Genomic DNA, 23266 nt, shown 5'->3' with positions numbered 1-23266 from the left:
GGAAACAGTGGCTGACTTTATTTTTCTGGGCTCTAAAGTCACTGCAGTTGGTGATTGCAGCCATGAAATTAAAAGACGCTTACTCCTTGGAAGGAAAGTTATGACCAACCTAGACAGCATATTAAAAAGCAGAGACATTACTTTGCCAACAAAGGTCCGTCTAGTCAAGGCTATGGTTTTTCCAGTGGTCATGTATGGATTTGAGAGTTGGACTTTAAAGAAAGCTGATGATGAAGAATTGATGCTTTTGAACTGTGGTGTTGGAAAAGACTCTTGAGAGTCCCTTGGACTGTAAGGAGATCCAACCAGTCCATCTTAAAGGTGATCAGTCCCGGGTGTTCATTGGAAGGACTGATGTTGAAGCTGAAACTCCAATACTTTGGCCACCTGATGCGAAGAGCTGACTCATCTGAAAAGATCCTGATGCTGGGAAAGATTGAGGGCAGGAGGAGAAGGGGATGACAGAGGATGAGATGGTTGGATGACATCACCGACTCGATGGACATGGGTTTGGGTGGACTCTGGGAGTTGGTGATGGACAGGGAGGCCTGGATTGCTGCGGATCATGGGGTCGCAGAGAGTCAGACACGACTGAGCGACTGAACTGAACTGAACTAAGCATATTTACTTATATAGTTACTTTTATTTTTCCATTCATTTTGCAGTTATATTGTGCATCTGAGTGTGCATCACTATTCTAGGGGCTGGACAATCTAACAATAGATAGACAAAAATCTAATCATGGAAATGGTTTATACAGCTCTATTGAAACTACAGTGTATTAGGTACTATATTAAACCAGCGTAAGCTTTTCACACTAACACTGGCAAATCTTTGGAGTACTTGGCCTTTCTAGGATAAGCAGCTGGTACAGTCATCTGAAAGATAAGCATGGTGTACCTTCTGCTCATTTATTTACTATTAGTAATAATGAGGTGATTTATTTAAAGATTTGGAGTGAGAAAGTAAATCAGTACATAATTAAAACTCATTTTTGTAGTTACAAATGAGTTTTTAAAACTAAGACAGTTTTCAAGGAAATTTCCAGCACTTGTCCCCAGCCTTTGCCCCTGTTTGGTATTTTCCCCTATATTTCTGTGGAAAGACTTGGGAAGCATTTACAGACTATTCAAAACGAACCCCTGGGGTGCTGAGGAGTACATGTGTGACAATGTTCCTTGTGTTTTCAGCTTTTGGTGATTACAAATAAAGCCACTGTAAACATCTGTTTTCCAAAGTGGCTGTTTCATTTGCCTTCCTATCAGCAATGTATGAAAGTTATATTTGCTTGGCCTCTTCATTTCCACCAACACTAGTACAGTATTCCCCCTCCCATTCTAAAAGCTATTCAGTTGTACCTCCAGAGCTTTTACTTTGCATTTCTCTAATGATTAATGATGTGGAGCACCTACATGCTACTTATTTGTCATTTGTATATCTTTTTTGGTGAAGTGTCTGCCCTAATCTTTTGCCCATTTTTTATTGCTTTTCTCATTATTTAGTTTTGAGAAATAAAATTTATTTATTAAAGATATGTTTTGATTTAAAAAAAAAAATCAAGTCACAGGTTAGGTATCTTTGAGTATGTGTACTCAAATAACAATGAACCACTTGCCCACATTTTGTTTTTTTGTAAGTAATTTAAATGAATCTGCAATGTTATCTTTCTGAGGAATTATATTTTTCTCTATCTCTAAAATGAAAAGAATTCGCTTTGCTGTCAAAATCTAAAATCACTCTCTTCAAGCTCTAAAATAGTATTCTGTATAAAACCGACTACAGCCTAAAATATAGCAGAAACTTTGCTTCTTGTTAGGATGTAAATAAGCGGAGTAAGGCATGGCCCAAGAGTAAAGAAAACATTTGTTTTCAAAAGACATTACTTTCTAAATTAGGTTTTCTTTTTTAAGTGAACTAGCGACATAGTAAGGAATGATTTGAAAGAAAGGCTGTTTTACCTTAGCAGAATCCATACCTTGAGAAAAAGGAACTATAAAAAGGCAGGTGTTTTAAGTTTTGAAAGTAGTGCATGCAAGCTCTTCTTAGTACACATTTGCACCTGCATCTCTGATTTGCAAAAACTGATGCGTAAAATTTCAAAATAGCAAAATATGTCTGTTACAATATTAACGTGGTTTCGTGCTCTATGCAGTAGAGCATGTTACCTTGCAAATTTGCATCCTTTACCATTTCTAATCGTTACTGTAGTTAATCTACTTTCATGCTGCTTGAACTGAGCATTTCGTAGGTATTAGACTTGAAACCTCTAGAGCAGTTGTAACTGCTAGAAGGTCCTGGAGTGCGGTTCCCCCCTTCCTCCCGTCTCTCTTGCGAGAGAAGGTCACCTTCTACCGTTGACTACTCATTTATGTGGGCGAAATTCCCAGTCCGCTCCTGTCTTTCTGCATTCTCCTTCTGGACCAGGGCTCCTTCACCGAGCGCAGCAGTTATTTCCCGAAGAGTCGGATAGGAGATTAAACACTTTGAAGGCCAGCTGTAGACCCGGATTATTTCCCTTTCCCGTTCCATGTGTCCAACTAAAAACTTTTTCATCTGTCACACTCCTGCTCCTTCCCGCTACAGAGTCGTCGCTAGATCAGTAGTTATGATGTCTGGGGGGGAAAAAAAAAAAAGCTCGCATTTTTGCTTAAACAATAACGGCCGCGCAAATTTTATGGTTAGGTTTGTCTCAAATCCAAAGACTCAGCCTCCCAACTAGTGAGGAGGGATGCCCCCGAGAACTGAGGCGCTGTGGCCGAGAGAAGGCTGCGGTGGACGGAACAGCTCAACCCCCAGAGACACCCTCCGCGCTCCGGGAGAAGCTTGGACTCTAGCCGCCGCTTCCGGACACGCCTCTCGGAGAGTCTGGAACTCACTTTCCCAGCAGGCCCCGCGCGGCCCTTAGCGCCCCGCCCCCTCGGGTGTGGCGCTCGGGGCGCTCCGGGTCCTGTCACAGCAAGACCTGTGAGCCGGGCCTGTGGCCACACCCCCTGGCTCCCAGCTCCTTCCCGGACTCCCGCGAGTTCCAGTCCCGGCTTCCAGCTCCCCAGCCCCGCCCTCAGTCGCGCGCGCGCTCCCCACCCCGCCCTCGTACCCCCGCGTGCGGCCGCCACAGCCAATGAGGTTTGGGGCCGCGTGCGCAGATTCAAACGGCGGCTCTTGAGGGAGGCTGGGCGCGAGATTCGGCGGTGCGGACAAAACCCTGCAGGAGGCTACGAGCCCTGCAGAGCTGCCCGCTGCGGGGAGAGGGCGGGGGTCGGCGCCCGCGGCAGAGCCGCGCTGGGACCGAGGCGAGGAGGCTAAGAGGCGGCGGAAGGGGCCAGGAGAGAGAGGGAGCGCGCCTGCTGACATGTTGGGGGCACCCCTGACCGGGCCGGGCCGGGGCTAAGGAGCGGTGCTGCGGGCCGGGGGCGGGTCGCGGTCCGCCCCTGCCTCCCTCCGTCCTGCCCTGCCGGGTACCTGCGTTCCGCACTCGGTCGGCCTCGGAGCGGGAGCGAGGGAAGCGGCGGGGGAGGGTCGGGGAGAAGGAGCATTCGCCCGAGGCTGGAGGAGGCTGACCCGCGTCCCCGCCCAGCCCGCGCCTATGCGGTACTTGAAGGATGGCGAAGAGGTCGCGCAGGTGGGTGACATCCCTTTCGCCCAGGCCTTTGGGCACAGCCTCGGCCCAGATTCCCTTTCCATTCCCGCTGAGTTTTCCCCCCGCGCCTACCCGGGCCCTCCAAGGCCGGGGCAGAAGTTTTCCTTCCCGCTGCCCTACAGCCGCCTCGGCCCACTGGCCAGAGCGCAGCCGTGACGTGTGGAGAGTTGGGGACCAGGGCATTTCGGACTCAGAAAGTGAGTAACAGATGCCCTGGCGACTCCTTGGAGTCGATTCTCCACAGCGCACGTACCCCACAGCGCACGTCCAGCCTCCCACTGTCCCACAGCCACTTCTTGGGATTTGTTGGCAGGTAAGTCGGTGCGCTTTCAGGGAATACGCTCCGCACCGGAAGGTGGTGGTGTCCTGCCCGGGCCGGAAAATGCTGTTCTTAGGACCTCTCTCTCTGAATTCCTGAGCCAGTTACAAACAGGGGCTCTGTGATACACGTGGGTTGGGGACCCCTCTGCTACCCTGAAACATGTGGAAGTCCTCTGAGGAATAGCTGAGGAGAGAGTACTTTTTTTGATGTTTACTGTGATTACCATACCCATGGTCTCAGTTTCCTTCTTCTGGGAAGATGTCACACTGTTAACACCAGTAGCTTGATCTTAAAATAAAACAACGTGTTTGATTCGCTTAATATTTTGTGTGTCCGTTGGACTCTGACTGTACCTGAGGGTTGCATAGAGGTAGGGCATTTCTTTGGTGGTGGTGGTTTTTGGAAAACTTGCTAGGGTGAATTTATGCATTTCGGTTTATTTAAAGGTCACTCTAGTAGCTACTCCTAAACTGAGTGTCTAGGAATCACTCATATGACAAAAAACACTAGGGTGTCTTTTAGTTGTCAGTATTATTCAATAAATATGAAAAGTTGTTTGACAGAGTTTCCAAATGGTTTTATTTGTCTGGATCCACAACTTCAAAGTCTCAATTAGAGGTGTATTTCCCAAGTTGAAATTTAGTAGTAACTTCATTCATTGCAGATGTCTGTTAAAAATTGTCAACAGTCAGTCACACCATAGTATTTGTTGCGCTATTCATTTATTAAGCATCTGCTGTATGTAAGGTATTTTTGCAGAAATCAGCATAGAATGTAATTAAGTCCCTGTTAGATTATTATTTTGTACCAACTACAGAATAGATCAAACTTTTGAAGTGGAACAAATACACACACACACTTGAAGAGGATTTTCAACCTAGGCACTGTTAATATTTGGGATCAGTTAATTCTTTGTATTGGGAAGGCAGTGGTGGGGGCAGTGGGGAGTGCTGTCCTGTGCTTTGTAGAATGTATCGCAGCATCCCTGGCCTCTGTCCCATGGGTGCCAGTAACACCTCACCTCCCCAGGTGTGACAATCAAAAAAATGTCTTCAGACATTACCACCAAATGTCTGTTGGGGGGCAAAATCACCCAGGTGAGAATTACTGCTCTAGAACATCAAGGACCTGATTTGTCCATCTTCAGAAAAGATAGATATTAAAAGCTCCTGTAACTATAATTACTGAGGTATTGATTTAGGCCTTTTCTTTTGAATTTTTAAACATCCTTCTTTAAGCAAGATGACAGATGAATACTGTCAACTTGGTAACAGGAGTTTGTATTCAGTGTGCGGCGTTATCTACTTGTCCATATTGATGTTAATCTTATTTGAAACAGTTTCTTGGCTAATGCTGTCATCAACAGTTAGTTATGGTTAGACATGGATGCTTGAATGTCAGAAACCTGCCTTCTTCAGTTAGTTTTTCGTCCATAATTTGTGTATGCTTCATAATAATAGGCTAAGAAGAAAGTGATTTCATGATTAATTTGCTAATGTAAGTTATTTTTATTGACAATATTGTGAGCTTTGAGATCTAAATATTAATGGTGCTATTGACTTTTATTCCTGTCAGCTGTATAAATTAATTGAAATTATTATAGAATGATTGAAAGAGTCATAAGTCTGGAGTAATTAAATGTTGTGAAACTATACTCCCTATGTGAATATATGGGTAGATGTGAGAAACTGTCATCTCTGAATGGTGTATTTCTTAGGGTCTTCATCCTTGAATGTGTTTTGTTCTGTAAGTTCTATTTCTTGTATATGTAAATATGACTTATTTGCCCTAGAAAATAGTAGAATATGAAATGTTTTGAAGGATAAATAATCTTTATTCAGCAAAGCCTAGTCTCATGCCTTTAACTAAGCATCTTACTAATAAATATGAATCTAATTTATAGTTGAATGAGAAAGGACATGAGTCAGTCCCTTTGAAGTCTCCACTATACAACCATTGAACTGTTTGACTGAAAACTCTATACTTTGCTGTATAAAAGTTTTGCATAAGACTACAGGCATAAATCCTGTAATAACCCTTCCTGTATGATCTGAAAAAAAAAAAGTAAACTGTTACCTCAGGGAGAAACAGCTGAGGATATTAGCTCTTTTGATCATTGTTTAAGATAGCTGTAGTATCTCTGGATTTACATAGAGGAAAAAGTTTATTTAGTGTTGTGACTTTAAATAGTTTTAGGTCCCATTGGGGGACCTAATTTATGTCCCATTTTAATGACATAATTTACAGGCAGTACTAAAATTGGTATATATGTTATTAATGTGTACTTGATATTTAACCATACTTATGTATTACATAAGTAATTTTAGATTTTAAAAGCCAGTTCCACTCTTAAAAATTAGCTTTAAAAAATGTCATTTAGAAGCTAGAAGATGCATTTATGTAGTAACAGATTCAGGTATTTACCGTTGAGATGACTGGCAACTACATTAAACTGGAAAGACAAAAGCCAACTCTTGAATTAGAATATGTTTTTCCATGGGTTATGTGTGTGCATAGGAAGCAATTTTACTGTGTTGCTTCTAGTGAGATGGGTGTCATGGGTGAAAGAATACTGGAATATGAGAACTGATATGTTTAATCAACTTTGTAATTAGCAGTATTATTTGGAGAAAGCAAGTAAACTCTATATCCCAGTTTTTTGTCTCTTAATATAAAAAGTGTGGATTTTGTGGTCTATAAGTCTTTTAATATATTTCCTATTTTGAACTCTTTGTAATCACCTTTCCTCATTTAAAAATATACACATACTAATGGAATAAAATAGAAGTGTTCTCACATTGTTTTTGTTTACGGATCTCTAGGTAGATCTCTCTTCAGTATGTATTTCATTATTGCTATTCAGGTCAGATGAAGTCCAATTTGTCTTACTAGGTTGCAGTCCAGATTTGAAAGTAAGGTATTCATGTATGCAGTACATCATGTTAACCACTGGGTGGCCTGATTTCACTTTATTAAATCAAGCTGGTAAATTTTCATGCCTTGAATTTGATTGAACTTAAAAAAATGCAAATGCACAGTTATCCTGTCAAGACAGTATAATAAAGATGTATTTTTTGATTATAATAAAAATATTTAGGCTTGATGCAGTTTAATTTAAAATACTGTCAAGTTGAAGTGGTTTTGCTAGAACAAATTTTATAGAACTACTGATAATTCTCTAATTTCAAATCTGTAGTTTCTATTCAAATAAAATAAATTTTAAACAATTTCAAATTCTTTGGCACACCTCATTGTAATCTTTTCAGGTGGAATTATTGATGTCCTTTAAAATTGAACTTCTCTTGAATGTTTTATCTTGATATTGCCAAGTGTGAATAGTTTTTGTATTATTTCACAGGGAAAGTTCTGAGTATCACATCCTATTAGCTTAACTCCAGTGTAGAATTACTTTTAAACAATTTTCCTGGTCTATTGAGTCATAATATTTGTGTGTGTGTATGTGTGTGTCTGTGCTTCCTTTTGTTGTTTCATAGTTACCCTAATCACTTTGTTCATAATCTGCAAAAGTTTTTGAACATAGTACTTAGGTTATATATTAGACAGTTACAGAATAAATATTTTCTTTGACTTAAGAAATAAAACTGGCAGAATGATTCTGGAAACCAATTCTTGGAGAGAGATTCAGAGACCAAATTCCTCTTCTATTTTTGCCTTGTGACTGGAGAAATAATTTCACCTATTTTTACTGTCTTCTAGATTAGTCACTCTAGGCTAGAAATTGTTTATCTATTTATAGATAGATAGTAGAAAGTTAACTTTATTTAGCTATTAGATATTGCCAGCATTGATTGCTACAATACAGAAATACTAAAAAATGAAATAAAAAGCAGAAAAATAAGGCAAATAAAGCAAATGAAATATGATTTGTTTTGGTGGTGTCTAATGTTTTGATGGTGTCTAACCATTATTAAGGCTTCCCTGATAGGCTCAGTTGGTAAAGAGTCCACCTGAAATGAACCTGGGTTGGGAAGATCCCCTGGAGAAGGGAAGGGCTACCCATCCCAGTATTCTGGCCTGGAGAATTCCAGGGACTGTATAGTCCATGGTGTTGCAAAGAGTCGGACACGACTGAGTGACTTTGACTTCACTTCACTTCAACAATTACTAAGCAATGAAACTTTTTCACTGTTAAGTGGTAAAAGTAGAACATTGGTGAGGTTATTCGTTGGTTTTATCCCTTCCCATTTTTCTTTGCAAAGCGTAGGCATCCTTAGGCATCTTTATGTTGTTCAGTTCAGTCGCTCAGTTGTGTCTGACTCTTTGTGACCCCGTGAACCGCAGCATGCCAGGCCTCCCTGTCCATCACCAACTCCCAGAGTCCACCAAAACCCATGTCCATTGTGTCGGTGATGCCATCCAACCATCTCACCCTCTGTCATCCCCTTCGCCTCCTGCCCTCAATCTTTCCCAGCATCAGGGTCTTTTCAGATGAGTCAGCTCTTTGCATTAGGTGGCCAAAGTATTGGAGTTTCAGCTTCAACATCAGTCCTTCCAGTGAACACCCAGGACTGATCTCCTTTAGGATGGACTGGTTGGATCTCCTTGCAGTCCGAGGGACTCTCAAGAGTCTTCTCCAGCACCACAGTTCAAAAGCATCAATTCTTTGGCGCTCAGCTTTCTTTATAGTCCAACTCTCACATCCGTATGTGACCACTGGAAAAACCATAGCCTTGACTAGAAGAACCTTTGTTGACACAGTGATGTCTCTGCTTTTTAATATGCTGTCTAGGTTGGCTATAACTTTCCTTCCAAGGAGTAGCTAGTGATAATTTTCTAGGATCTTTTCTGTCACGCTTACTTGAAAGTTTTATCATCCTTTTAACAATTACATAAATAATACAGAAATAACTTAATGCTCGCACCAAGAAGTAGTTAGGTAGATAGATTCTAGGAAAGTCCCAGTGGTAGAGAGATGGATTCTAAGAATTCTGCTTTAATCCTCCCTCACACTCAACCACTCAAAAAACCCAGCTTCCTGAACATGATGGCCATGCTCTTGCAAAACAGATAATGAAACCTCTTGTAGAAATAGAAATTTCTCACAAATCAAGTATGTGGTTAAAAAATAAGGCAGATTTTTAAAGTTAAAATGAACACGTTTTCAGGAAGATCATTCCTTGGAAACTAGTCTTTTGACCAAAACAACATTTCTGGACACATTATCTTTAAAATGTTTTGATAAGAAACTTATGGTGAATTTTGTACAGATTAATGTAGGTATTTCTGTGAATAATCAAAGTTTATATGAACGAGTCCCCAAATTTAAAGTTATTTTCAAATAACCTAATTTTTAAAGCATAATTTTAAAATATGCTGTTGGGGAAGCTGTCGGGGTGTGAGAAAAGGGAATAAAAGAGGTGACCTGTAAAAACCATAACTGACGGCTGTTTGAGAAGGCTGGAAGTGTTAATGTTGCGGGGAACAGTTGTAGGAAAGGTTAGGCTGTATTGGTAGATACCTCAAAGAACACCTTCTGTACTGAATATTTTCTTTACATTTGTTTCAGCAGGTTTATGCTTCTTAAAATTCTACCACTTGGCGGTGCATTTGGATTTTGAAAGTTCTTTTTATGGGAGTATTTTTCACCTCCTCTTGGAGGTATTTTAATTTGTTTAACAAAAAAGTTGTTTTTTTTTTTTTTTCTCATATCAATTTGAGATCATCTATATTGAGGGAGGTGGAAGTTTTGATTAGGTTGGGAAAGAGTGAGGTAATTTTGGAATACAGAATAGTTGGAGGAGGTGAAAGAGTAAGTAAGATTGTTCAGTAATTATACACACATTTGAATGGTCAAGTCCTGGGCTTGGTGCAGAGAGGTGAACGTATTAGACATGGTCTTTGCACTCCTGAGTTGTTTGGTTGGGAAGCATAGATGCCATGAGTGCATGTAGTGGACAGTAAACTTTGGTGTGGCGTTTTATCAGGTTTAATAGCTGCCTTAGAAATTTATGATGTCATTGCATCCTGAACCGTCTCCAACTTAGCAATTTAATCATAGTTAATCAGGTGATATTTCTGATAGCTGAAGATGGCTGCAAATAACAGGTATTTCTTTAATTAAACCTGTGCTTTTATTTTCAGCATAGTTTATCAAAACAATCATATATTGGAAATGAAGGACTGGCAGATTATTAAATAGACATTGGCTTTAGGGGAGAAAGCGTTGGAATACTGAAGTGCATTGAACTAGAGAAGCAGTTAGGTGTCATAGATAGATGGGTGGGGGATTTTGGTGTCGTCAGATAATTTTTGGTCAGATGGAATTGACGAATCAAGGAAATTAGAAGTTCCTGCAAAGGCTCTGTAAACAATATGTATTAAATCTAGGCCTTCATTTTCCACAATGTCTGTTACTCAGAAAGGTTAAATAAATATTAGCTCGTTATTTTCAGATGTTCATATCTTGATTCAGTCCACTGACTACTCAGGATTCTCTAATTCAGTTTATCGTTAAGACCTGCTCTCTTTTCTAGGGTTTTGTGCTCTCGTGGCTTTAACTTTTGTCTGTGTGCTAGTGATTGCCAAAACTAAGTCTCCCCTAGACCTAGAGATGAGCAGAAGATCCACATGCCCAGTTGTCTTCAAGATCTGCTCTGCCCAATAGGAGAGCCACTGGTCACATGTGGCTGTTGAGCTCTTCATGTATGACTAGTCTGAATTGCTGTGTACTTTTTATTACCTCTAAAAAATTTTATTTTTATTTTTCTGGTTAGCTGTGTCTGCAGCTAGGAATTTACTTTGTTGCTCCCGGGCTGTTTCTATCAGCTTCATCTTCTTGTTATTTTTCTCTTTTGCCTTTGGCTCTCTTTTCTCCTGGACGATGCCAAGCCAGATTTCAAAGACTTAAGTAAGAAGAAAAGAATGTAAAACATTTGTGATTATGTTGATTACATGTTGAATCGATCACTTAAAAATAGATTGGGTTAAATATTATTTATTATTAAAATTAATTTCACCTGTTTTTTTAAACTGTGGTTGCTAATAAATTACTTAGGTGGCTTGCATTATGTTTCTACTGGACAATGCTTTGTAGTTATATCTAGTATCCACCTGTGTATTTCTCAGGTAGCTTGAAATCAGTCCAGGCTACTTACTCTCCTCATTCCCAAAGTTCTTTCTCTCCTTCTATTCCTTATCTCAGCAGATAGCTCTGTTCCCAAAGCCAGAAATTTTGGAGTTGTCCTTAAATCTTCTTTCCATGTCTCTCATATTCATGAGTTGAACAAAATCCTTTTGTTTCTACTTTTTTTTCAGTTTTATGTGTGTCTTTCTGTTGCTACTGTCATGACTTTAGTTGACTTATTCTTTTATGGTTTCTTGATTTTTGTCCATTTAGATCTCTTCTACTCAAGGATATTAATAGGGCTTCCCTGGTAGTTCCAATGGTAAAGATTCTGCCTGCAATGCAGGAGACCCGGGTTTGATCCCTGGATCAGAAAGATCCCCTGGGGAAGGAAATGGCAACCCACTCCAGTATTCTTGCCTGGAGAATTCATGGACAAAGCGGCCTGCCAGGCTACAATCCATTGGGTTGCAAAGAGTTGGACAGGACTGAGCAGTTAACACTTTCACTTTCACCGTAATAGGTACTGTTATGCTTTCATTTTTAAAAGTGTAGAATATTTGCTTCATCTGAATCCTTTTATTTCTTTTTTTTTTGAATTCTTTTATTTTAAAGTAGGACTTTAGCTTTATTTTTTTAAAATAACTACCCACTGTCTTACCCTTTGTTGAAAAGTCCCATCTTTACCACACTGATTGATATTATAATTGATGAAATTCCCATGTGAGTTTTTTTTCTGAATATTCTATTCTGTTCCATTGATTTGAGTATTATTGTTTCCCTGCAGTATTTTCTGGTATTTGGTAGTGCTAATTCTCTCTCTCTCTCTTTTTAGAGTTTTTCTGGGTATTACTGCTTATTTGTTTTTCTATATGAACTATAGAATCAGCTTGTCTAAGTTCCTCTGAAAATCTATTGGTATTTTTATTCGTTTAATTTAAATTTATGAATTAATTTACAGAGAATGGACATCTGTAATATTGTTTTCATGCCCAAGAATGTGGTCTGATTGTTTTTTCATTTGTTCTTCTGTGTCTCCTGATAGTGTTTTGTAGTTTACTATATTTTGATCTTGTATATTCAAATTATTTCTACATATTTTAACTTTTTTGTCGTTGGTGTTGTAAATGGCTCATTTCTTACATTATGTCTTTTAACTGACTGTGTATTGTATTTTACCATTATCATTGCCAGGTCCTAATAATTTCTTACTTGGATTCTTGTGAAAGATTACTTCCATCTTGTGAAAGATCTTCCTCCATCTCTCCACATTCCTGCCAGTGTTTTTTTTCTGAAACACAAGATATTTGCCTTTTACTCCTTTACTTAAATTCCTTTAACTCTGTAGGGTAAAGATCAGATTAAGAATAAAGGCCAAACTCCTTAGCATAAAGGTTATCACTTGGCCCTTGCTGACATATCTAGCTTCATTCCTGTAGTATCAGTAAGCACTAAAGCTCCTGTCCATTATGTGGCTGTTAATATTTTTAACTTTGAATAATCTCATTGGACATATGTCTGCTAGTCTGCTAATCTGAGTGACTTATTTAGTTGTAACTATGTGTTCAGATCCGGTGATTGAATTCACATATTTAAATAAAATTCTTGATTTCAAATTGTGTTGTTTTCAGTGAGGATGAGGATGATGACCTTCAGTATGCTGATCATGATTATGAAGTACCACAACAAAAAGGGTTGAAGAAACTCTGGAACAGAGTAAAATGGACAAGAGACGAGGTGATTATGTGTAATAAGGTGTACTAATTCCATACTTGTATTTGTTGAGTAATAAGATATTTATTAAAGATACTTAAAAACACAACATGAGAAAAGTTATCCTTCAACTAACATGCACATTTTTCTTTTTCAACCATACATGAAGAGCGGGTTGATGTTGAGACTGACAGAATCAGTTCAGTAAATGGGAGAACATGTGTGATAATGGCTTCAGTGCTTCTAAAAATGGCCACCAGATATGACATGAAAGAATTGGACAGTATATTCAGAAATAGGGGAATAGGGTGAGGGAAAGCTTTTTCATTTTCATAAACCTGTTTTAATAGGATGACAAGTTAAAGAAGTTGGTTGAACAACATGGAACTGATGATTGGACTCTAATTGCTAGTCATCTTCAAGTAAGTGAAACACTATCTTATACTGCCAACACAAATGATTTAGGCCATGGGGTTACATTTGCTGTTTTTCAGAAGCGTGTATACGTTATTTTAGATTTAGGTTCCCGTCCTAAAAACAACTGTTTTGTTCCGCTCTTCCTACAGTTGGAAACTTAGAAAAAGTCTGGTTTTTTTTTTAGTAATTAGTTTATTCGGGGATCTAAAAAGATGACTGACGTAAAGAGAGGACAGACCTAAAAAGATGACTGACCTAAAGCAAAAACAATACCAAGTTTGGATAGGGCTTTATAAATATTTGCTAATCAATGTTAAAACATTTTGAGAGAAGTTAAATCTATTGAAATAGTTTGATAACTAATAAAACCAGAAGAAGCTATGTTGCTGTGAGCATTAGAAGTAACGTAGAGGATGTTTGGCACAGTGCCTTATATTTAGCACATGTTCAATAAATAGAATCTAAATTAGAAAAGCTGCTTACATTAGCTTTATCAGTTTAACTTCAGTGGTATGACAGCAAATGTAGTCAACAGAGAAGTGCTACAAGGACATCCAAGAACAACCTGATTATTTTGAGAAAATGCTAACCTTAAAGTGGATCAGCATTGATGTACCGAAGCTATACATGAAGACGCTCAGTATGAATAAAAACAGGTCCACTAGGCACCAGGAGAGAGCTGTGGTTAAATACAGTATTTGTATTTGTGTCCTTCTAAATTATCTGTAATCCTGTATATGAACTAATATCTTTAGAAACCAAATCACTAAAGGAAAAGTTGTGTTATTAGTATTATCCTTGTAATACACAGGACTTACTAGGTCATGAATTGACTAAAAATAAGTCTATACTTATTAATCATTTTTCGAGTTTGAGATGCTTCTACATGAGGCTTTACCCTGGTAAATTTCATTTTCCTTTTGAACTTCATTGCTTAAATATTTAACTGATATATAATGTATATCAATCTGGATATATTTAGTTTTTTCTTGATAACTTGGAGTTATCATTTATAAACATCCTTTAAATACCGTGCAGTAGTCTAGTAATGCCTTTTGGGTTTTTTTTTAATTGTGTAGAGTTAGGTACTGCTATACTCTATGAATCCAGGCTGCTATGCTGTTTGAGTTTGTACGTCTGCATTGTTTAATTGTCTGTTTACTCCCTTTTATTCATCAGTACATTTCTTTATGTTAGTATCTGTGTGTTTTGCTTTTTTTGCTGTGTTATCAGGCAGGGTATAGAGATAAAAAATTTAAATATATAATTTTTATTTATACGCTAAGCAGTGCTGATAACCTTAATTAAAAATGAATTGGGATACAGATATATAAAATAAATACTGCATTTTTAGAGAATGCTATTGAATGTATTATTACTGGAAACGTTCTTAAGGTTGTGAAAGTTTGGAAGACAATTGTTCATTAACAAAATCATCTAAATTCTTTCAGAATCGCTCTGATTTTCAATGCCAGCATCGGTGGCAGAAAGTTTTAAATCCAGAATTGATAAAGGGTCCCTGGACTAAAGAAGAAGATCAGAGGGTAACATGTTCATATTCTTTATTTTCACTGTGTAGGTGGACTTGCTTTTTTTCTTACTAATACATTGTTTTTTTGGTCACATAAATATATGTTTAAACCACGTGGATTTGTTCTCTGAGTACTGCTTGCACTAGAATTGAAAATTGAGTATTTTGAGATGTAGTTTTTTCATAATTGAGTCAAACCAAGTGTAATATAATACAGCTTTTGCTGTCTGAAAGTTTGGTTTGTAGAATAAAAAATATTGTCAGCTTAGTCACCTTTTTAGAACTTAGGTTAGTGACATTTAGGGCATAGTTTCTTACTGAAAATTCGGTTAGCATTTTAAAAACAGAATTTAATTTTATTCTTATTTCATATGAAAACTTGAGGTAAAGGAAGTTATTCTTTAACTTTCCCTCTTAACCTAAAATGGGCTCCCATATAAGACAGATATCTTATCATCGTTTTCCCAGAGAGCTGGAGGATTCAAAACCAAGGTAATTCTTTGTGTTATGAAAGTGTGAGAAGAATGGGAGAGTTACTGTCCTCTTCTGAGAATTACCCTTTAGTTCGTGCTCTTTATGGCATCATGTTATTAATGTAGTTGGGAAATTAGAGCATTTTTACTGCCACTCAAAAAAAAAAAATTCACTAGGCTCAGAACTGATAGGATTTACTTGGTGGCCAATGGTAAGTTTTAAAATGTGTGATTTGTATCCTTTCAGTTTGAGAAAGAAAGTAATGAATAGACAGTAACTATAAATCCTTCCTGTTTCCAAAATGATTTATTTGGCTTTCAGCTAAAGCATTAAAAAAAATGTAAGAGTAGAAAATCTTTAAGTCTCAACATTTTACTGTTATTTCACATTAATTTTGTATGAAACAATTTAACTTATGGGTCACTTTGATATCTTATATTTAGATAAGTTTGGGATCAGTTTTTGAACTTGGCAAATGCTGAAGGAATATTTTTAGTAAAATTGTTTTTTTAAATTATACTTGTGGTTTGGATTTAATGCATTAAAAATAGCATTCTTGAATTATGTTTTAAGATTCTATCAAGGTAGTGCTTTTTAAAAATTGAGATATATGGGACTTCCCTGGCAATCCAGTGGTTGAGACTCCACACTCCCAATGTGCAGGGCACTGGTTTGATCCCTGGTTGGGTAGCTAAGATCCTACATGCCATAGGTGGTGGCCTAAAAAAATAGATAAATAAAAATTGGGATATAATTTTGTATTAGTTTCTGGAGAAGGAAATGGCAACCCACTCCAGTATTCTTGCCTGGAAAATCCCACAGATGGAGGAGCCTGGCAGGCTAGAGTCCACGGGGTTGCAAAGAGTGGGACATGACTGAGTGACTTCACTTTCACTTATATATTAGTTTCAGATGTGCAACATAATATATATATATTATGACAGTAGGTTCAGTCGCTCAGCTGTGTCCGACTTTTTGAGACCCTGTGGACTGCAGCACACCAGGCTTCCCTGTCCATCACCAACTCCCGGAGCATACTCAAACTCATGTCCATCGCCTCGATGATGCCATCCAACCATCTCATCCTCTTTCATTCCATTCTCTTCCCGCCTTCAGTCTTTCCCAGCATCAGGGTCTTTTCCAGTGAGTTGGTTCTTTGTATCAGGTGGCCAAAGTATTGGAGTTTCAGCTTTAGCATCAGTCCTTCTAATGAATATTCAGGGTTGATTTCCTTTAGGATGGACTGGTTGGATCTCCTTACAGTCCAAGGGACTCTCAAGAGTTTTCTCCAACACCACACAGTTCAAAGCATCAATTCTTTGGTGCCCAGCTTTATAGTCCAACTCTCACATCCATACATGACTATTGGAAAAACCATAGCTTTGATTAGACAGACCTTTTTTGGTAAAGTAATGTCTTTGCTTTTTAATATGCTGTCTAGGTTGGTCATAGCTTTTCTTCCAAGGAGCAAGCGTCTTTTAATTTCATGGCTGCAGTCACAGCCTGCAGTGATTTTGGAGCCCCAAAGATAAAGTCTGTCACTGCTTCCATTGTTTCCCCATCTATTTGCCGTAAAGTGATGGGGCTAGATACTATGATCTTAGTTTTCTGAATGTTGAGTTTTAAGCCAGATTCTTTGCTCTCCTCTTTCACTTTCATCAAGAGGCTCTTTAGTTCCTCTTCATTTTCTGCCACAAGGGTGGTGTCATCTGCTTGTCTGAGGTTATTGATGTTTCTCCCAGCAATCTTGATTCCATCTTGTGCTTCAACCAGCCCAGCATTTCTCATGATGTACTCTGCATATAAGTTAAATAAGCAGGGTGACAGTATACAGCCTTGACATGCTCCTTTCCCCATTTGGAACCAGTCTGTTGTTCCATGTCTAGTTCTAACTGTTGCTTCTTGACCTGCATGCAGATTTCTCAGGAGGCAGGTCAGGTGGTCTGATATTCCCACCTCTTTAAGAATTTCCCACAGTTTGTTGTGTTCCACACAGTCAAAGGCTTTGGTGTAGTCAGTAAAGCAAAAGTAGATGTTTTTCTGGAACTCTCTTGCTTTTTCGATGATCCAACAAATATTGGCAGTTTCATCTCTAGTTCCTCTGCCTTTTCTAAATCCAGCTTGAACATCTGGAAGTTCATGGTTCACCTACTGTTGAAGCCTGGCTTGGAGAATTTTGAGCATTACTTTGTTAGCATTGTGAGATGAGTGCAATTGTGCGGTAGTTTGAACATTCTTTGGTATTTTGTTTCTTTGGGATTGAATGTTAACTGACCTTTTCCAGTCCTATGACCACTGCTGAGTTTTCTAGACCACTGCAAATCTCGTAAATATCTATCCCTGTACATAGTTACTCATATTTTTTTCTTGTGGTGAGAACTTTTCAGATCTACTCTCTTAGCAGCTTTCAAATATGCAATACAGTATTACTAACTATAGCCACTGTACTATACAGTATACCCACATGATTTATTTATTTTTAAAAAAATCATACTTTTTAAACTTTATTTTTCTATTTCTTAGGTTATTGAATTAGTTCAGAAATATGGGCCAAAAAGATGGTCTTTAATTGCAAAACATTTAAAAGGAAGAATAGGCAAACAGTGTAGAGAAAGATGGCATAATCATCTGAATCCTGAGGTAAAGAAGTCGTCCTGGACAGAAGAGGAGGACAGGATTATCTATGAAGCACATAAGCGGTTGGGAAATCGTTGGGCAGAAATTGCCAAACTACTTCCTGGAAGGTACTTATACTAATGAATATATATTTTCCTGTACTTTAAACTTGATCTTTATTATGGTTACTATTAAATATATTTATAGGTACCCCATGACTTTTATTTATAATTAAAATTTAGACTGCAGAGTACAAGCAGCCCTTTGCAATATTTGTAGTACATTTTGTGGAAAGGGATGTAATTATTTTTTTAACAAAATATTTTATAGCGGTAATTTGTGCAACAAAATGATAGACCTTTAGATTATGTAAACATTTAATGCACGCCCCCAAATTATGGTTACATATCAGTGCCAATCAAGCAGTCTTGGTACAGACTAAGCTGTAATGGAATCTAAGTTGAAGAGATTTCTTTCATATTGGATTCTTTGCATAAGACCAGAGAATAACAAATACACTGGCTGAAATAAATTGCTCTGAAAGTACATTAGAGAAAATTTAGTTCTTAATTAATGCTTTAGATCCTGAGTAGTATATATATAGCCATGTGGCTAAAATATGGAGTTTCCATCAGGAGCAGTGATGGGCTACATATACACTATACATTACATTGGTTCAGATGTTTCCTAGCCATTGGTAGTACAGTAGACCAGCAAATTTGGGAAAATCCATTCCTCACTCAGAAGGTGTGCACTTGTTTTTTTATTGTTGTAGTCTCTGTATAGTACATAGTAGTTAATTAAATGCATTTACATGCATCCTTTTTTTTTAGAGAAATAAAACACTTTTATTGTTGAATAAGCTTTAACTCAGAATGTGATGCCCATCATAGGCAATCTGATAAGAGACTGGAAAAAAAAAAAAAGAGAGAAATCTCACCTTTCACCCACATGACCAAGCAGATATGATCCATTACATGTAGGTTCTCAAGATAATGTTTAGTCCTAAGTCAGAAAACTTGACAGCACCATTTTATTTCATGTAGTTCATCCTATATTTACCTAGCAATTGGAGTGCCCATCTGTTGTCAGTTACTGACTTTATGTAAAGGAAAAACAAACTTCTCGTATCTTTTTGTTAGAAGGTAGTTTTACAACTTGGAACCAGGTCAGCTAAAGTTGAGCTCTTTTCCTGATGAAACTTGGAGATAGAGCACTATATTCTATATATTCTTAAGTAATCTTCATATACTTGTGAAATAATGCAGAGCAACATTGCTGTATTTGTCTTATAGATAGAGAAATTAAAGCTTAGTGTTAAGTTTTTTTATCCAAGTTATTGAACCTGGTTTAGGAACTTCTGATGTATTCAGTCTTTGATACATCTTTTTACTGTCCAGAGAATGTAGCTTAGTGCCTAGCATAAAGTAGGTTCTCAGTAAATGTGTATTTTTAAAAATGTATACTATAAGTAGCTGTAGGTTGAAGTCTTCCATTTTTACAAGGGGGACTTAGGTAAAAGGGGAGCCAATGAACTTTTTCTTCCATAGGTGTTTTGGTGATAAGAAGTGAAGATAAATACTGGGATTCTGTCTTTTTATGACCATATTTGATTTTGGCTTCAAGGCTTTTGCCCTTGTTATGCTCTTTATCTGGAATGTTCTTTTTTTTTTTTTTTTTCTGTTCTTGTATTACTAGTTCATTCTTGTCCTTCAGATTTTAGCTTCACTGTCCCCTCAAAATTGCTCAAAATCAAAATTAATGTATTCACTTTCTCTTATTACTTTAAATGATCTGCATTGCACTGTTTTTCTTATTTATTTTTTTGTTTTTCTCTTCTTCCCTCCTTCCCTGCTGCCATGCTTCCTCTGAAGATGTAAGCGCCACGAGAACTGGGACTTTATCTTATTGCCTTATCTCCAGTGTTTAGAAGTATATCTGACATACAGACATACAGTATATTTTTTTAATTAAAAAAAGTATCTAATTTTACCAGTTGTAAAAATTTAAGTACTTTGTATACTTTATATGGTGTTAAAAATTTATGGAGTCCTCTTTTTCTTTTTTAAATATACACTTTAATTTCTTAGGACTGATAATTCTATCAAAAATCATTGGAATTCTACTATGCGAAGAAAAGTGGAGCAGGAAGGCTACTTACAAGATGGAATAAAATCAGAACGATCTTCATCTAAACTTCAACACAAACCTTGTGCAACTATGGACCATTTGCAAACCCAGAATCAGTTTTACATACCTGTTCAGGCACATATTTTTAATTCTTTTTTTGTTTAAAAAATCTTCTTTAGTTGCTGTATGGGAAGGTATTTAGTTTCTTAGTAGGATAAAAACAACATATATTAAGAGAAATAGACATTTAAATCTCCAAAATGAAAAAAAAATGCCATTACTAGCTGTCTAACCGTTGTTGTTGTTTAGTCGCTGTCATGTCTGACTCTTTGAAACCCCCTGGGCTATAGCCCGCCAGACTCCTCTGTCCATGGGATTCTCCAGACAGGAATACTGGAGTGGGTTGCCATTTCCTTCTCCATTAGTGGAAGTTTATCTCTGCTTGTTTTGATTGATAAGTATTTTGGGAACAAATTCATTAAAATATTTCCTTTTATATATTATTTTTACAGTATCCAGTTACAAAACTTAGTATGTATATTTCCTAACTGTCATTCTCTGAATCTTCATGATTCAAAGCTAATGATCAGTTGTGCTTTAATATTGATTATAGTTTTCTTTAAAAAATTTTTTTTGCGTTATTGTAGTATAGCTTGCCTCTAAGTGAGTGTATATAAATAATGGTTTGAAGGAGAAAACAGTCAAAAATATTTCAAGCCATCATTTAGGGGTGTGTGGTAAATAATTGGTTCTTTGGCATTCAACTTTGCTGTTCCCTTATCACTTAGCTGAGTGAGTGAATTCAGCCTTTGTTCAGACAGGTTCATTGCAGATTACCCACATTCATCATAGGGCAGGCTCTGTTTTCCTTTCAAAGCATTTTCCTACCTGCAAGAAATTAGGCGTTTTCATGAGTTTTGTTTTACCTTTTCCCTGTCAACTTGTCTGTTGTGCCATTTTTCATGTTGAGCAGTTCTTAATTTTTGTCACATAGAATGTAAAGATTAAGTCAGGGCTTGAAAGTATCTACTGCAAGATAAAGTTTCGCTTGTGGTTAACAATCTGTGCTTAGTATACCTCAGATTTAATTTTATACCACTAAATGGACATTATTTTTTTTAGACATAATTTCCAAAGAACCTCTTTAAAAAGGTCCTGACATCTTAATTTACAAATAGGAAAACTTGCAAAGACAGTACAGTTATCTGCTGATACTTAGTACCTTAAGATTTCTCTTGTTTGTTTCTTTACATTTTTCTTTAGAGTCCTAGATTTCAGCAGCATAAACTGAAACATTCTGCTTCTGCCTTAAAGGTTATCTTTAAATTTATTTCTTTTAGCTCATAGGATAATTTCTTAAATTATTTGGGGCCAATTGAGTGTTTAATACTCTCAATCAGAATATATTGGAAAGTGAGAGTATTTCTTATACTTTAAGAATTATTTACCTTTTAATGATTCTTGAAAGATTTGTGTATTCATAGTTCAAGTCATTTGAAAAGCTAATTCTAATTTTGACTTGAAAGAAAAAAATGATTGGTATGAAGTACTGTCACAGGTTGAAATGAAAAGTTTGAGAAAAATGTTTGTAATTCATTGGAAATTGAGCAATAACTGATATTAATCAAATGTAAAAATTAAGTTCTATGTTAGAAGTTATACATAATGCTTCTGCATTAGTGATTTACATAGGCCATTATGGAAGATAGACAATTTCCTATTTATATTTACTAGATTTTAAGGTTTTAAAAAATCTTAATGAGGTTCTTCTCAAATTTATCCCTACCACTGCATGCTAAATTTGCATGCAACTTCAAAAATTTTATTACAGATTCTTTAGAAAAGAGAATAATTCTTTGTCTATTGTCAAAGTATTGAAAATACATGAATGATTCTGATTGTTTTTCTGAGACAAATAATAGAAGCAGCCTCTGTTTTCATATCTGTCTATACAGAGATTGGCATGGGGCGGGGGGTGATGGTAGGAGTAGGAGATGTGAATATTGAAGACTTGCTTTAGTCTCCAGCTGCGTAAGTGCTTCATATGGACCAATCAGTTCATTCCTTTGAACGATAGAAACACGATTAGTTTGTCTTCTCCAGGAGATAGAGCAATCTTTTAATAGCAGATTTTAAAAAACACTTGGTAGATATTGTAGATAATAAGTAGACTGATTGGGTGAATCTAGCCCAAGTAATTCTCATATTTCATTTAGGGGAAAATAGGTCTTTGCTAAGAGTTGTGCCTTATAGTCAATAGATTTTAAGAATAAGATGTAGCTATTAAGAAATTATTATATGTGTAAAATACCCAAAGTTAACAGATACTGACTTTTCCATGTTGATATTTTATTCAGTTTTTGTGCTTTGCCTCAGATTTTTAAAAATTTATAGTGTTATATGTATGATATTAATGATATTAATTTTAAATTACTTTTTTAGATCCCAGGCTATCAGTATGTATCACCTGAAGGCAATTGTGTAGAACATGTTCAGGCTTCTTCTGCCTTTATTCAGGTAACTTTTTATTTATTAAAAAGCAAAACCCCAAAGGAAACACTCAAACATTTTCAAATTCTAATAGTGCCTATTTGCTCATCTATAAAATTTCGGCAAAAGCAATACTATCTGATCTACTTATTTTGAGTATTATAACATTAAAGGAGAAAGTTTGTAAGTGTGTTTGAGAAATATAAACTGTACCAATGTAAAGTAGTTCACAACACCAGTGAGGTGGTTCTTTCATTCTTCTAACTTAGAACATTCAAGTTATGAATGAACATATTTTTGCTAAACTGGATAGAATGTATGTATTCAGATTCAATAATTTAAAACAAACTCCACACATAAGTTTTTAAATTGATTAGATGATACAGTATAAGTTTTTTCATGCATTTAAATTTCCCAAGTCTTTTCTGTTAAATTGAAAGTATTTACCAGCACCTCTTTAGGTCCCAGAAGAATTGTGATACTGAGTATTTGGGATTTTGTAGTATTAAGCTTTATTAGAGAGAATAGACTTTATGTTGCATAGAAGAAAATAAAACTTAGAACATTAATAATAATAAAAAAGCAATTTTGTAAATAACCTGTTTTTTCTCTTTTGTTTAACTTATTTTAGCAACCCTTTGTAGATGAAGATCCTGATAAGGAAAAAAAAATAAAGGAACTTGAGTTGCTTCTTATGTCGGCTGAGAATGAAGTTAGAAGAAAACGAGTTCCATCAGTAAGAAACAATCTAACGTGTTTAGATTTTATTGTTGGAATCTTTTATGTGCTTTATATGCTTTTATAGTTTTAATCAGCACTGACTTTTGTATGCCAGCAAGTGGAAAGCATCTT

At 36.9% G+C, this 23266-nt stretch overlaps 1 protein-coding gene across 3 annotated transcripts in view; it reads left to right on the top strand.

The window, feature by feature from the left end:
- The first annotated feature begins 3266 nt into the window (after positions 1-3266).
- MYBL1 (MYB proto-oncogene like 1) overlaps positions 3267-23266 on the top strand; it is a 36853-nt gene continuing 16853 nt past the window's right edge. For all 3 annotated transcript variants that reach the window (XR_009689542.1, XM_061123413.1, XM_061123412.1), the window contains exons 1-9: positions 3267-3619; positions 12675-12780; positions 13107-13178; positions 14625-14717; positions 17702-17922; positions 19885-20059; positions 21188-21238; positions 22367-22441; positions 23046-23150. Coding sequence is in view for 2 of the 3 variants with exons in the window: in XM_061123413.1 (XP_060979396.1) it covers positions 3600-3619; positions 12675-12780; positions 13107-13178; positions 14625-14717; positions 17702-17922; positions 19885-20059; positions 21188-21238; positions 22367-22441; positions 23046-23150 (918 nt within the window). In the remaining variant the exon portion in view is untranslated. The remainder of the gene's footprint in view (positions 3620-12674; positions 12781-13106; positions 13179-14624; positions 14718-17701; positions 17923-19884; positions 20060-21187; positions 21239-22366; positions 22442-23045; positions 23151-23266) is intronic.

The sequence above is a fragment of the Dama dama genome, chromosome 21, assembly GCF_033118175.1.
Source record: "Dama dama isolate Ldn47 chromosome 21, ASM3311817v1, whole genome shotgun sequence".
NCBI classification, from domain to species: domain Eukaryota; kingdom Metazoa; phylum Chordata; class Mammalia; order Artiodactyla; family Cervidae; genus Dama; species Dama dama.
Note: the sequence above shows the minus strand (reverse complement) of the source record. Positions and strands in the feature narration are given on the sequence as shown.